At 35.7% G+C, this 15549-nt stretch overlaps 2 protein-coding genes across 4 annotated transcripts in view; one reads left to right on the top strand and one right to left on the bottom strand.

Moving 5' to 3' along the window:
* Positions 1-1701, bottom strand: part of LOC113521647 (uncharacterized) — a 27055-nt gene extending 25354 nt beyond the window's left edge. The window contains exons 1-2 of one of the 3 annotated variants that reach the window (XM_052900009.1): positions 1569-1697; positions 501-703 (exon numbers count right to left, since the gene is read on the bottom strand). The gene's annotated coding sequence lies outside the window, so the exon portion shown is untranslated. Of the gene's footprint in view, positions 1-500; positions 704-1568 lie in introns of all 3 variants that reach the window. The other 2 variants (XM_052900008.1, XM_052900007.1) reach the window with 2 other exon arrangements.
* LOC113521793 (uncharacterized) overlaps positions 1-15549 on the top strand; it is a 19029-nt gene extending 3480 nt beyond the window's left edge. Inside the window, exons 5-15 of the mRNA XM_052900012.1 lie at positions 1551-1749; positions 5112-5282; positions 6070-6233; positions 6709-6840; positions 7683-7769; positions 8589-8753; positions 9370-9495; positions 9848-9939; positions 11913-12099; positions 12772-12804; positions 14795-15549. Of these exons, the coding sequence (XP_052755972.1) occupies positions 1551-1749; positions 5112-5282; positions 6070-6233; positions 6709-6840; positions 7683-7769; positions 8589-8753; positions 9370-9495; positions 9848-9939; positions 11913-12099; positions 12772-12804; positions 14795-14851 (1413 nt within the window). The 3' untranslated portion in view covers positions 14852-15549. The remainder of the gene's footprint in view (positions 1-1550; positions 1750-5111; positions 5283-6069; positions 6234-6708; positions 6841-7682; positions 7770-8588; positions 8754-9369; positions 9496-9847; positions 9940-11912; positions 12100-12771; positions 12805-14794) is intronic.

Below are 15549 nucleotides of genomic sequence, written 5' to 3'. Positions count from 1 at the left end.
TCTATTATAATGTTCATAAGTTCGTCATGTCGTATCAAGTGTTCCAACATTTTTTCCCTTCTGTTCTTAATAGTTCTTATAATTTGTCTCTTTTCCTTAATCCTAAGCAGAATCTCCTCATTACTAATTCTACTTTCAAATAAAAAATGAATTTTACAAATCGGTTTTAAACCGACAAAGTTAAAAAACAACGAACAAAAAAAAAATACAAGCGAATTAAAAAACTTCTTATTTTTGAAGTCGAAGTGGAAAAACTCAGCGACGTTTTTTTTTCTCCCTAACTGATCAATATTTTCTTATCCGAATAAAACTACCCTATTTCTCAATTTTTTTTTTTACAACACAGGGGGCAAACGAGCATTCGGCTCACCTGATGATAAGTGACTACCGCCGCCCAGCAAGTAATAAAATTTACAAATACGCTATTTTTGAAATTACCGGTAAACCATAGAATAAGTACCTATATAAATTTTTATTAAATTAAAAAATTTATACTTAACCCAAAATTATATATAAACTGAATTGGCAATGGGCTGGTAACATAGCTCAAAGAATCGACCACTGATGGGGAAAAAAGGTGAGTGACGACCCCGTACGGACAAACGCAGCATAGAACGACTTCCCGCTAGATGAAATGACGACCTCAAATGCATTGCGAGGAGTCAGTGTATGCAGGTGGCTCAGGATCGTTCCTTATGGCAGTCTATGGAGGAGAAGACTAAATTAATTAATGAATAATTGAAAACTTGCCATAATTTAAGGAGTACTGACACCAACACTCATGTATGGAAGCGAATCGTGGGTATGGCAGGTGGGCGGTATGATGAATGGTGGGTATTTAAAAAATCATCCAGATGATGATGATATAAACATACAATATTTACAGTATAGTGGTGGTCAATCTTCGAGTGTTGGCAATCACACTCATACTAACAGTGGCAGAATTAAACAAAATTATTCTAATCAAATAACCAATAAATAAAATAAATATTTAATAGTAATAGTGAACTTAATTTGCTATACGCTTTCAATTTCAATAGAACTTTGAAAAAAAAGTCAAATTTTGTTGAAATTATTACAGAAACGTCCTTCAAATATTAATCTGGTTATTGGTTTTTTAATTTGTACTACTATTGGGCGTCAACAGGCATCTTACGGTCGAGCCAATTACTTGTTTGTTTACGTTTTCATTAAGTTCTACCAGAAAGTTTTATCAGAAGGAGACTTTGTACAAAAGTCGATTGCTTGGGTATCTCTATCCCATTCGTGTTTCTACCGTGAAGCAGTTGTGTTTTCATGGCTATGTTTCGGTTTGAAGGGTTGGGATATGGCCTGAATTTACAGGGTACAGATTAATAACACCCGAGTCTTCAGGAATGGCAACGCATGGGGGGTATCATAGGCGCAACAGTGTACTCTGTTATGTCCATGGTACTGCTCATGTCTATAGGCGACGGTAACCACTTTCCATCAGATGGGCCGTCAGCTTGTTTGCCATTCAAAGTTGTATAAAAAAAATTATTGAAATAGACTACAGTTATAACACTTAGCAAAAAATGCAAGAGGACCTAAAAATAGAAGAGGAATGCCGTCAAGCGGTGGAACGGCTCCAAGTGCTGACGCTGGCTGCTCGCAAGAAGAGGGTCTGCGAGCGGCTGTCCAGGCACGTGAAGAGGCTCAACTTCATCATGTTCTGGCCGCACTGCCATCAGGCGCATTACGACCTGTATGAGAAATGGGACGTCATCAGTAAGTCGTTATAACTATGCACCGATCTCTGAGATAGGAAGCTTGCTCTGGAAGGCCTGCTTATAGGTTAAGATCTACTGTCCACTATCGACTGACTTCTGCAGATTAGAGTAGGCAGAAACAATGGAACGCCAAATGCTTCGATTCAAACAAACCTCTTTTGCTTCTTCCACATTCATTAATCTTTTCATACACGCTCACCGGTTACGGGTACTTTTAATTTGGCCCCGTCTTCAGCACATCGCCTATTTGCTCGACGTACGTCCGTCTAGGGCGGCCCCTACCGACATCTCCATTCATTCTTGCTCGATAAATCTCTTTCGTAATTCTTCTTTCATCCATCCTCTCCAAATGACCAAACCAACGCAACATTCCTTTTTCACTACATCATCTTTCAGTTCACACTTCTCTGACCTGATTTCATCCTCATCTGCTATCCGTCACTGGTACTCCGTCGATAGGTATGAATTAATAGTACAGGCGTAGTTACTATTACATTTTTACTCAAAAGAAACAAGTCTATAGCGTATTATATGTATTCTTTGTATGAAATTAAGGTACCCACTAGAGGGAGACTTTGGTCCGGTTTCAATCGTGAAGCAGAAATCTTCATCATCATAATATCAGCCCTAAACTGTCCACTGCTGAACATAAGCCTTCCCCATAAGGGGAGTTTTGCCAGTTGCCATGCTTGGCAGGCGGTTGGCAACCGCAGTTAGGCTTTTAGTGCTGTTTTAAGAGGGACGCTACTGCCCATCCTTCGACCATTAATTTCCCTTAGTCGCCTCTTACGACACCCACGGGAAAAGGAATACCGGGACCACACGGCCGGAACAGAAATAAGTGAGATAAATTTTTAAAGCTTAGTTACAAGATTGTTTTTATACCAAGAAGATGGCAAACAAGCATATGGCCCGTCTGATGGTAAACAGTTACTGTAACTATGGATGCCTGCAACACTAGCGGTGTCACGTGTGCGTTGTCAACACTGAAGAAACATCAATATATCCTTTTTGAAAAACCCCATACTGTAGTCCCTAGGTGCAAAGTGGCCTTTTTTTAAATTATGTTAATGACATTAATATCAGTCTTTTTTGTCCACTGCTAAACACAGGTTTCCCCCTATTAGGGGATTTTGCCAATAGTTGCCACGCTTAGCAAGAGGGTTTGGCAACATCTAATTTATGAATAAATGAGTATACTTTAGTTGAATTATACAATATAGGAAATAAGCAAGACTATTTATTTATTTTTTTATATCTTATTGTATTCCATGAGTAAATAAAAAAAATTTAATGTTTAAGCTTCAAATTGCTTTTTTTTTTTACTCTAATACGACCGTTTTTATCAAAGGGACAGCAATTGAAAAATCGCTTAAAATTCTGTTTTTATTTTTTGGTTCCTTTTCTTTTATTTTTTCGCTAGTTCATTGACTTAGTCATTGATTTAATTGATGTCAACATTTATAAATAATAGAGATTGCAATATTATCATATAAAGTCTATTCTTAATCTAGTCTACCATTCAAAGTGTACAATTCTTTTTTTATTTGTAAAGACATTATAATTTTTTTTTCTTTACATTGTAGTGTAGGGCCCTTTGATGACTCCTGGGCCCTCACCAACTCTGTATTTATCCGAGGTTCACTAATGTTTGCTGATGGTGGGTATACAGTAAAAAATGAACTTACGCATACACGGAGCGAATGCAGACAATAAAATGATTTATTTGAGTAGCCCACAAGCACATACACAATGACAATACAATATGAGGTGAGATTATACAAATAATATTTTAAACATAAGCAAACACAGTGCATACGTTATACGCGCATTTGAGAGTATCCGCGAAGTTAGCCGCGCTGCCAAAACACTGCGGCCGAAGTCGGCCGCTATCTTCATGCACTTCGCTTACAGTGTTGCCGCAATGTTTATAAGCGGAGCGGAAATAATGAATTATTATAATGTTCATATTATTTTTAGTTTATATTATTTTTAGTTTATATTATTTTTAGTTTATATTATTTTTAGTTAATATTATTTTTAGTTTAGATTATTCTCCGCTACAACATTTTCAATCTATAATCTTTATAATTAAGGTAACGATAACAATAATAATGACTTACATTTCGCTGTTCTTGAAAATACAATTAGCAAATTACCTAAATAAAATAGAAACAAAAGAAATATTATATTGTCTATAATGTTTATCTTTATCTTTAATCCAAATAATACGAAATTTCCTAACGATTAGTAGTTTTTATTTGTTTATTATCTTATATTTCTAATATTAGTAAGAATTTACTTAATTATTAGGTATTTCCCGCAATTTTACCCAAGTGTTATAATAAATTATGATATAACTGACATGCGTATCAAATCCATTCTGTCATTTATGTGCAATTGAGTAACAAACAGTTTTACAATCTTTCATATTTCTATCCAGAGGGAGACTTTGGGCGAAACAATACACTTTTTTTTTTTTATGCAACTTAGAATGACAAACAAGCTGACGGCCCACCTGATGGAAAGTGGTAACCGTCGCCTATAGACATGAGCAGTACCATGGACATAGCAGACTATACTGTTTCACCCATGATACCCCCCATGCGTTGCCGTTCCTGAGGACTCAGGTTTTACATCTGTATACATACACTCTGTTATGTCCATGGTACTGCTCATGTCTATAGGCTACGGTTACCACTTTCCATCAGGTGGGCCGTCAGCTTATTTGCCATTTTAAGTTGCATAAAAAAATTATATAGTAACAGCAGGATTGTAACGAGTAGAGTGCCGTGTAATTCCGGCATAGAATAGACCACCCCTTCCTTTCCCGTGAGTGTCGTAACAGGCGATTAAGGAAAGGCGAAGGATGGGCAGCAGCGTCTCTCTTAAAACATTTCTAAGGCCTAACTGCGGTTGTTGACCTGCTTGCCAAGCATGGCAACTACTGGCAAAACCCTCAAGGGGGAGGCCTATGTTCAGCAATAGACACTTAAAGGCTGACATGATGATGATGAATGAACATCCATTACTGTGAAAGCACGCATAATGATTTATAGTACTTAATAGATCGGTAATGGAATGGTAAGCCCGTCAGCACATTTACGCTGGTCATTTGCTCGCGGAGCAGCAGTTTGTGAATGACAGGTGAGGATAAAGTCAGGTAAGTTGGCTAGTGAGGAATTATAGATGAGGATGCAATAGCTCAGTTGGCCCATCATGACAAACTAAACAGTAAATTATTCATACTGGTTTCCAAGGGAAACCGCGTGAAGGTCGACCTGACAGGATATATTGCTAGCAATAAGGGCCGAAATTGAACATGTGAAAAAATCGCAGTTTCAATTTGTATCAATACAGATATACAAGTGGGGGCTAAGGAGACCTTCCAACTGACAGAGGAGACTGTCAAGGAAGCCCTGTACATGAGCGACGTGGATCCAAACGAGGCCTGCCTGCACGCACTGCTCAAGGGGGAAGTACTTGTCGTACGTTTCAAGATGTTCGACACAGACAACCGGGATTTTGTCAGTAAATACTATTTTTCAACAGATTTCAAAAAGAAGAAGACTCTCACTCAATTCAATTCGGTTGTATTTTGTGTTGTGTTTCTACCGTCAAGTACTAGTTGTTTGAATGGCTGTGTTTCGGTTTGAATGGTGGGATATGGCAGTGAATTTACAGAGTACAGAGGAATAACACCCGAGTCCTCAGGAATGGCAACGTATGGGGGGTATCACGGGCGAAACAGTATACTCTGTTATGTCCACGGTACTGCTCATATCTGTAGGTGACGGTTACCACTTTCCATCAGGTGGGTCGTCAGTTTGTGTGCCATTCTAAGTTGTATAAAAAAATTTTTTATTATCCCATAACTCGGTCACATGTGAATTTTTTTTTTATCTGAAAGTATATATTTTCAGATTGGTCTATAGCAATATTATTCAAAATCGATTCAGTATTTTAGTTCTTAAATCAAAATAACTGGTTTTGGCCACAATTGAAGTCGGTTTTTTTTTTGGAACACAATCTCAATATTTATGATTTAAATACATATATACATATATTGTATATTCATCAAATAACCCTTCTTTGCATGATTTTTTTATTGGTGAAATAAATCAAGGTGAAATTCATGGTCAAAATTAAAGGGAAAATGGTTAAAAAATAAATTTGACAGCTATGGTTTTTATTCTGCAATGGACATTAAAAAGGTATCCAGACACGATCAGCTTAAAGTGAAATTGTTCTTTTATATCGTTTTTGGGCATTCAATGTTATGATGAAATTTCCACCAATAAACAATGTAATTATACAGAGCTGTTGAGACATGCTCTGTACGAAGAGATACCAGTGCTAAAAGAGGACGTTCCACCTGAGAAACAGGTGCCTCCTATACCGGCGTACAAGAGGTACGCTACCATCAGCAAAACAGCTCGAGAGGTCCGCCGCGACCGGTACGAGGCCAAGATGCAAAAGCTTGTGAGTGTCCTATAACAGTTTCGATGTACATATAGATAAATAAATGCCACACCATTATGCCCATCGCCTGATCTTCAAGCTAAGATACCCTGTCTACGAACCAAGCAACAAACATTTGGAAACATAACTGAAAACACGCAGACTCGTGTTAATTTTTAGGAAATGTCGTTTTCTAATTTGGCCTGGCCAAAAATCAGACCGGAAACTTATTGTGCAATACGCCTATCACTGTACCACGAAGTTATACCTAATTTTTTTAAATTTATATTTGTAAGTAGGATGGTATTCTTATGGAATGTAGCTATGTATATATTTTTTAGAGGACAGCAAAACAAATTAAGGTGGTATTCCCACGTATTTTGTATTGCTTTGCTTGATACTTTTACGACCAGTTATGTTTAATTACAAAGACAAAATATAGCAATTATAGCCATACAATGTGATCTTGACAAGAAATTTAACTATTGAACCACAGCGCGAAGAGAAAGAAGAGAGAGAGCGACTTGCAGCAGAACAGGCCCGGCTAGCAAGGGAGGCAGAAGAAGAGAGAGAAAGATTGGAGAAGCAGCGACAAGAAGAGGAACGGATGGCAAGGATACAGGCGGGGGTATTTTTAAATAGAAAACAAATACTTATAATTAAGTAGCCAGTAGGTCTTCCAAAGAATATATAATAGTATTATACATATATTCTTTGGAAGACTTTAAATCTATACTTATAATAAATCTGTACAGATGTCAATTCTGTACATGAAATATATTTCCAAAATAACTATCAGGCGGTGATTAGTGATCGACACTGATGCCAAAAATGCGATCAGTAAAATTTATGTCTGTCTGTCTGTCTGTCTGTATGTTTGTTATAGGAACAAAAACTACTCAACGGATTTTAACGCAACTTGGTGCAATTATTCTTCATACTCCTAGGCAGGTTATAGTATACTTTTCATCACGCTACGATCAATAGGAGCAGAGCAGTGAAGGGAAATGTTGGAAAAACGGGAGAAGTTACTCCATTTTTAAGATTCCGTCGCGTGTGCAGCCTTAATGGCCACTTTTTAAAATGTAAAAATGTCCACCCGTGCGTCGCCGGGACAGTCGGCTAGTCAATTAATAAAATATTGGAAATATCCTTACTAATATTACAAACGTACATTTGTTTATTTGTTAGATACATCCTGGCGCCTTAACATACTACAAAATTTGGTGTTATATAGGATGGAAAAGGGCATAGGCTACTTTTTCATATCGATCAGTGAAGATATTCCGGCCAGGTAAAAGCTAATAAAATAGCAATAGTACCAACTGTCCGTATATTAGCTACATAACCATATTCTTGTAAGAGTACTATAATAATTTACAAGAAAAAGTACTCTATTCTTCTTCTCTTTTTGGTCGTTATTATAAACTTAATAAATTTGTATAAGTATACTGTATTTTACATTTATAGTTACCTGCTGAGCCTGAACCAGTAGTGACAGGAGAAGAAGTTGAAGGTGAAGAAGCAGAGCATGTTGACACTGAAGTCGTGGAAGAAGTATTATAATTTATATAATTAGTAATATTATATATTTATTTATTTATTTATTTGGGCACAGCAACAGTATTACAATTCACATTAAATTGAATATAATGAATTTTATAACTAATTGTTTTAAAATTGTATACCATTAATTGCTACGCACAGCGTTAGCTTATACTAGTTTCAACATTATATATAGTAACTATAGAAAATGAGAACAATTATATATTAAACTCAGACACTTCTTTTGCCATTTTAAGAAAAGAATTTAAATTATAAGCAAAAATGTCCAATTCATTACAATTATTATACAGTCTGCACATGCGGAAGAGAGGATCATTAAAAGTTACATTGTTATTACAATAAGGTACATAAAATAATTTTAATATTCTCTTATTACCTCCTGTTTTAAACGGAACACGGCCTAATAGATCGATAGCATCCCACTTTGCGTTTATAATTTTATATAGCGTGTTCAAATCTTGGATTGAACGTCTAGATTTTAACGTAGTAATACCAAAAAAATTTAGTCGACTTTATATATATATATATATATATATATATATATATATATATATATATATATATATATATATATATATATATATATCTTTATTGCATACTGTTCGTTCGTCAGTTCATCTAATAGGAATAAAAATTTGTGTTGCCATGCATTCTTATTGCATCTTCAAAACGCAGACACTTTATCATAAATACTTACTGTTTTTGTTTAACTGATAACTAAACATTTTATGTCCTAATGTTTTGGAATATTACTTATACGGTTTTCAAAAATTAAGAATGGTATAAGCAACTGACTGCATTCTTCATCAGGCTGAAGAGGAACAAGAAAAGGTTGAGGAAGAAGAAGAATTCCATTCTGACGTAACCGTGGAGGATGAAGAGTACATCCCACCCGGGGGTCTATTTGTCCCTGGACTATATAGCCCTCCGAACGAGCTAGCAAAAGCTAATGGACTGTCGTTCTTTTTTCCCAAAGTAAATCTTTGTTGCGTCCTTTATTGTAATGTAGGTAGTATATTAATTTATTTAAACATTTATTACATAAATAGGTAAGTATTATATTTATGAAATATTATAATATATATATTAATATTTCATTTAACTGTTTATTTAAAGCGTATTTATTGATTAATATTAATGTTGTTCGTACAGCACTCGTGCACTTTAGCTGCCCGCTAACATATACTTTACCATTGTACTAGATTAAACAGAAAGTAATCTTTCACATATTGCATCAATGAATTTTGCAGTTCTTAAAGCAACAAATATTTTTTTAACGCTAGAAAAGACAAAGGATTTGTAACACAGTGAAATAAGGAATGAATCTTCACTACTGCTTAAATACTTTAGTTTCCACCATAGAGAAAATTTGCTCAACAAAATTAAATTATCACTATTTCAGCGTTTATTATAGAATATAATATATAAATATTATAGACTAATACTAATAAACCTAGGATTAATTCTTTCGATTTTCCCCTCTTATGGACCAATTTAGAGGATTTTAAAAGTACCCACATAACATTAGTATTTCTAATTTTAACAAAATTCGTGATTTTATATCATATTTTCCTATTTCTATTTCATGCAGTTGGTCCAAGATTTGGCGCCAATGGAGACTGAACACTTGCCTCCCCACGTGCTTGTGATGTTCAGCGTGGACAAGCGTCACGAAGTACAGGATGTAATCAATCAGTTTCCCCAAGAAATACTCGCCGTATGGTTTTTTTTTTAATTACAGAATGTGATGATGATCGGAGTGCCTAGTGTGAGTTGTACAAAGATTTAGTAAATAATTACAATCGCTTTTACGTTCACTTGATAAAATTGTATTATGTATGAAAAATCTGAATTTCCGATGTTAACCGAATCACCACCACTCAAATCTTTGCACAACTCACACTAGGCACTCTGAGTGGCTAGTGTGAGTTGTAGAGATATATAAATATATCGATTGCAAATATATACACACTAAATCTCTAATCGATCGTTCTAGTCTACCAAATGGGGGATATCTGGTCATTGCAATAAAACAACTGCTGTAAGTTTTTATAATGATTAACTTACAGACTGGATTGTTTGTCGGCGAAGATCCATATACTATGGAGCATGTCGCATACAGTATAAAACAATACGACAAAATGGAAAGACTAAGAAAACAGTAAGTGTTTCAAATATGTATTTACCTACAATGATGATCAACCGTTAACTGTCCACTGTTGAACATAGGCCTTCCCCTAATGGAGTGTTTTGCATGTGGTTAGATAATAAACAATGAACTATGCAATAATATGCAGAGATGGTTGTTTCTGTTGGCGGTCGAAAAAACCGTGATCTCCCTAGTCATGAGCTACTTGTATTAGTCTTAACATCAATTAAATACCTGATTCATGGTGTACTTATATTAAAGATTTAGTTATAAAATGTATGTAACACAATAACACCAGTTATCCAGATCTCAAGGTATTCCTGTGTTATGGGAAGCCAAACAACGGATATCGGGAGCACAACCCACAACATTCAGACCGGAAACAATTAATGTCCCTAACAAGAATCGAACTCGGGATCTTATCTAAGTATATAGTGAAACGGCGATCGTCTTCCTACTTCACGAAGATTTTTAATTAATGATATTTCTATATTATAAGTATAGAATTTTCAAGGGGCTGTCCACAAGGCGGTGTGCTGTCACCACTATTGTGGAATATAGTCGTAAATGAGCTCATAATAGAGCTCAACGATAACAGCCTCTACACGGTAGGTTATGTGGATGATATAGCTGTACTTTTAACAGGAAGTTTCGAAAGTACTCTGTGTGATCGCATGAGAGTAGCTTTTGAAATAATTGAGAGATGGTGCGCACAGCATGAACTCTTGGTTAATCCTACAAAAACAGAATTATTCATGTTTACAAATAGAAGAGTTACATGTTCATACAGACTACCAAAACTCTTCAATACGGAACTGAAATTTAAGGAAGAAGTCAAGTACCTTGGCATAATACTAGACAGTAAATTGCTTTGGAATAAACATCTTGACTACAAACTTAACAAAAGCACAATTGCATTCAGAGACTGGTTTGCTCTTCTGTCAGCGGCTGCATGAAAACAGCTCTTACAACAGCAATAGAGTTGGCCCTCAACATAACACCTGAGTGTATAGTGTCAGAGTGTCTGGCGATTGAGTGACTGGGTGTCCGAGTATTTGAGTGTCTAGTGTCTGAGGGTCTAGTGTCCGAGTGTCTAGTGTCCGAGTGTCTAGTGTCCGAGTGTCTAGTGTCCAAGTGTCTAGTGTCTAGTGTCCGAGTGTCTAGTATCTGAGCCAGAATCTGCGCAATCCAACTACTCTCCGTATTTCAATACAATCCGCCTTCAATTGGAACGAATATTGTCGAATGAGCTTTTTTTTGAGACAGTAGCCGAATGAGCCAGAATCCGCGCAAACCAACTACTCTCCGTATTCCAATAGAATCCGCCTTCAATTGGAACGAATCTTGTCGAATAAGCTTTTTTTGGGAGGCCGCCACCGAGTGAGCCAGAATCCGCGCAAACCAACTACTCTCCGTATTCCAATACAATCTACCTTCAATTGGAACGAATCTTGTCGATCAAGCTTTTTTTGGGAGCCAGCCGCCGAATAAGCTAGAATCCGCGTAAATCAACTACTATGGTTTCTCTGTATGCGGATTTGGTTTACGCTGGAATAACTATTAAGGATGAATATAAAATTAAAGGACCTACAATAAAATGTTTTCCGAAATTTCGTACCCGAACGAAACACAAATTTGTTGATATAAATACATGATATATACCGTTTAAAAATATTAAACATGTTAAAATATCGTTCCTTTGGATTTTATGGTAGGACTTATACCGAACGAAATGTTAAACTCTGATTATTACTAAACCGATTTTGGTATGAACCAAAACAAGACATTAAGTCAGAAATGTACGATGTTGTACGATATGCATTTAATGTACGATACCCAGATCAGTTGCATCTTCGTAATGGATTAACTATAAATTAACCACGATGGTTTACCGGGAGACCGTGATGAAGTTATCCTGACTGCTTCAATTAGCAATGGAGCTCCTAGATTCTATTACTAGCAACTTTCCCTCTGTATTTTTACAGTAAGGACCGTCTGGCCCTCATGGTGTCGAGGAAACGCAGTCTCCCACTATTACAATTGGCGGGATTGAATCCCTGCTACATCAGCAGCGACGTGGCCTCTGGAGAGAGAGACTGTCTTTCGCTCTTCCCCGTCGGATACGGGGATGATTTTGAAGAAGAAGTTAGCGTTAAAGAAGAAGAGATACAGGTAAACAGCGCACAATGTACTCATGTATGATGAAATTAGTTTTTTTATTTTTATTAACGGTTACAACTTATTACATTGTAAAGATTTATCTTTTAGCTTCTTTTACTCCTATTCTCAATGGGATTCTACATTTTCTTATATCTCTGTATAAAATTAATTAATTTAATATCTCTGTTAAATATCTCCTATGTACAGATATAGTTACAATTTTATTAACTCGTGCAACAACGTGTAAATCATATCATAGGTTTCTACTGGGCTCTACCTTTATGTAAATGTATTTTTTTATGTGTAATAAATCTTTATACTATATACTAGTACTGTTATTTATAATTTGGTGCTATTCCCACAAGCCATTCAGTCCAATGTCTCATCCTATCAGCCGTTAACTGCTCACTGCTCGAACCTCCCTCATAAAGGAGTTTTTGCTTGTGGTTGCCTCGCTTGGCAGGCGGGTTGGCAACCGCAGTTAGGCTTCGATGATGTTTTAAGAAGGAATATAGAAATACATAATTATATTTTCTGGCAACACAAATAAAAGTTTATTGACATAGATTAAGGATGCGGCTGTATTGTTTTCTACTGTAAAAGATTTATTGAAAAATAAAGAAAAAAAAACTTTTAAATGAACATTTTAAAATGTATTTTTATATAATACATTTCTCTTCACAGGAAGCAGAACCAGAGCAACAAACAGAGCTTGAGGTAAAGTCTAACAATCTTCTTATATAGAGAATACTTAAAAAAATCAACAATGTGTTTTTTTTTTTTAATAATAAATAGATAATATAAAGACAGATAAACGCACCACGCTAGCATGCGTGGCTGAAAATTTGTTGACACTCTTTGAAACAATGTTGTTTTACTGTTAAAACACTGTCTTAATAAATTATAAACTGTATTAATAAAGAAGCTAATAATTTCTAATTTAGCCATATAGATACAATACCTTATGGATTCAGCTGTGTGATTACCTGCCAGTATCGGGTTTTAACAAGCAGTTTTGTTTTTAATGGATAAAAATGGGTTTGTTTCTTTTTTTAACCCTTAAATACCTGAAGTTTCAAATTTGATACCGGGGTTATAAATCGCATTGGGCGCCTACAATCGATATTATTTTAATATTTGGCTGTTTACATGTTACCAAATGTTTTTTTTTTTTTTAAATAAATATATAAAAATATCGTTTTGATTTTTATAATATTTTTCCCCATTAGTAAACACAGTAAAAGGTACACTTACACAGCGTGAAATTTAACTGGTTGATTATCCGCAGCGAAAAGATTTGATCTCGATGGTACAATCGATTCGTAAACCCTTTTTTCCTAAAAGTCAAATAATGGCAGATTTATCATTTTGAAAAATGAACCTCGAAATCGACAAGAAACATTAGTAATCTCTATGAATGAAACTTCGTCAGCTGAGCGGCGCCCGGGCGCCTTGTTTATGAATGAAATACGCGTTACGTCTAATGAGTTACTAATTGTTTCTCACACTTTCGAGTTGGAGAATTATTTTTTTGATTATTCGAAAAAAAAATATGTTATTTTTAAAATTTTACTTTTGGAATCGATAGTACTACTGAGACCAAATCTTTTCGCTGCGGATAATCAACCAGTTAAATTTCACGCTGTATATTTTTTAATCTGATTTAAAAAATCAGGCTTTTAAGGATTAATTAGTGAAAGTTTTTTGGATGAATCGAACACCGCCTACGCTGTCGGTATACGCTAGCGAATCACCAGTAACAAATGATGGGTGAGAATCAAAGCAGAAAGAAAGTCGGTTAATCCATTGTGACGAATTTCATAAACAGGGGGAACATTTCCAGGAGGAACCGCATGGAGGCCAACTTAGTAGAGTATATTGCTTGCCATGGAATTTTTAAACCCCATTATTAACAATCTCTTGCCCTCCAAAAGGAATAGTAACCCCTCTGATGAATTCAACAAATAGATTGTTGAATTCCCCCCACTAGTTGTAGTTACGATCTTAAATGCATTGCAGGGAATTAATAGATGTAGGCAGTCTATGGGGAAGCACATTGAAAGTCACATTGCCATACCTGGTGTGGTCACCATTCCATATTCATTTCATTAGAAAATAACTCTGTCTGTGCTATCGATATATGCTAGCAAGATACCAGTGCAAGATTCATAATATGTGAGGATAAAAGGAACTCGGACAACTTGACAGACTGACCTGACAGTTTGGGGGGGAGGGATTGTTAGTAATGGAGAGCTTAATCCCCATTGCTATCAATATACTCCATCAGGTCGACCTCCACGAGGTTTCCCTTGGAAATCATCGTAACTAATTTATCGTTAAATTCATCACGATGGGCTAACTGACCTACCTTTTCATCCTCACCTATCACCTCTCACTGGTGCCTCGCCAGCGTATACCGCTAGCGCAGGCGGGGTTACCATTCCATTATCATCCATTAAAAAAAAAACTGCTTTACAGTTTTTACCCTTGAACATTTTATAGTTTTCTTTCAGCTTCTCAGAGGTTGATTATAGGAGATCCCTCTATGGGATAAGTCCGCCATTGTATATTAAATCTCGATTGAAACGTCCAATATAAATTATGTACAATAAAGATTTTAGAATATAATACAAGAAACTTCATCCGCAATATTATCCTTCCATTGGTATTGACAGTAGTTGCTCATTGTTTTTTTTTAATTCAAAAGCCTGATGTGGTGGATGACCAGAAAGAGGATGAAGACGAAGATGAAGAGGAGGATTAAATGTTTCCCTTATCCTAACCTACTGTGTATTTTTACTTGATACATTTGATAAATAAAGAATCTTAGTATGAATAGAATAGAATTTTATTGCTAACTGTGTACATATAGCATTGCTTTGGACTTGACTCAGTATCAACAGTTATACCCTACCGGTCATGCAACAATTTAAGAACAGGTAATTAGCTAGCGTAAATTTAAAAATATTTAAATACTTAATTAAAAATAAATATGAATTATTTCGTAATACAATTAGTATATAGCAGGTAAAATTCATGTAATAGTCTTTTTTTTTTATTTTTGAAATGATAATGGAATGGTAAATACGCAGCTATATACCCATTAGAAATGCAATATGTATTTTTTTTAATGGGTGAAAATGGTATGATAACCCCGCCTGCGCTAACGGGATACGCTGGCGGAGCACCAGTGAAGGGTGATAGATGAGAATGAGAACAGACCAGTTAGCCCATCATGATGAATTCATCAGGAATTAACCATGATAGTTTCCAGGGGGAACCGTGAGGAGGTCGACCTGGTTGGGTATATTGCTAGCAATGGGATTCTCAGTCTCCATTACTAACAATCCCTTTCCCCCCTGCAATATGTATTAAGTTATTGTTAAATTAGCGTGTTTGAAAGTTCATCGCTTTATTGCAACACTTTTGTTTATTTACACTAAACAAATTGTTGCATTAATC

Source organism: Galleria mellonella, unplaced genomic scaffold (assembly GCF_026898425.1).
Source record: "Galleria mellonella isolate WM207_F2 unplaced genomic scaffold, CSIRO_AGI_GalMel_v1 utg63, whole genome shotgun sequence".
Taxonomy (NCBI): domain Eukaryota; kingdom Metazoa; phylum Arthropoda; class Insecta; order Lepidoptera; family Pyralidae; genus Galleria; species Galleria mellonella.
This window is presented reverse-complemented; position numbering and strand designations above follow the sequence as displayed.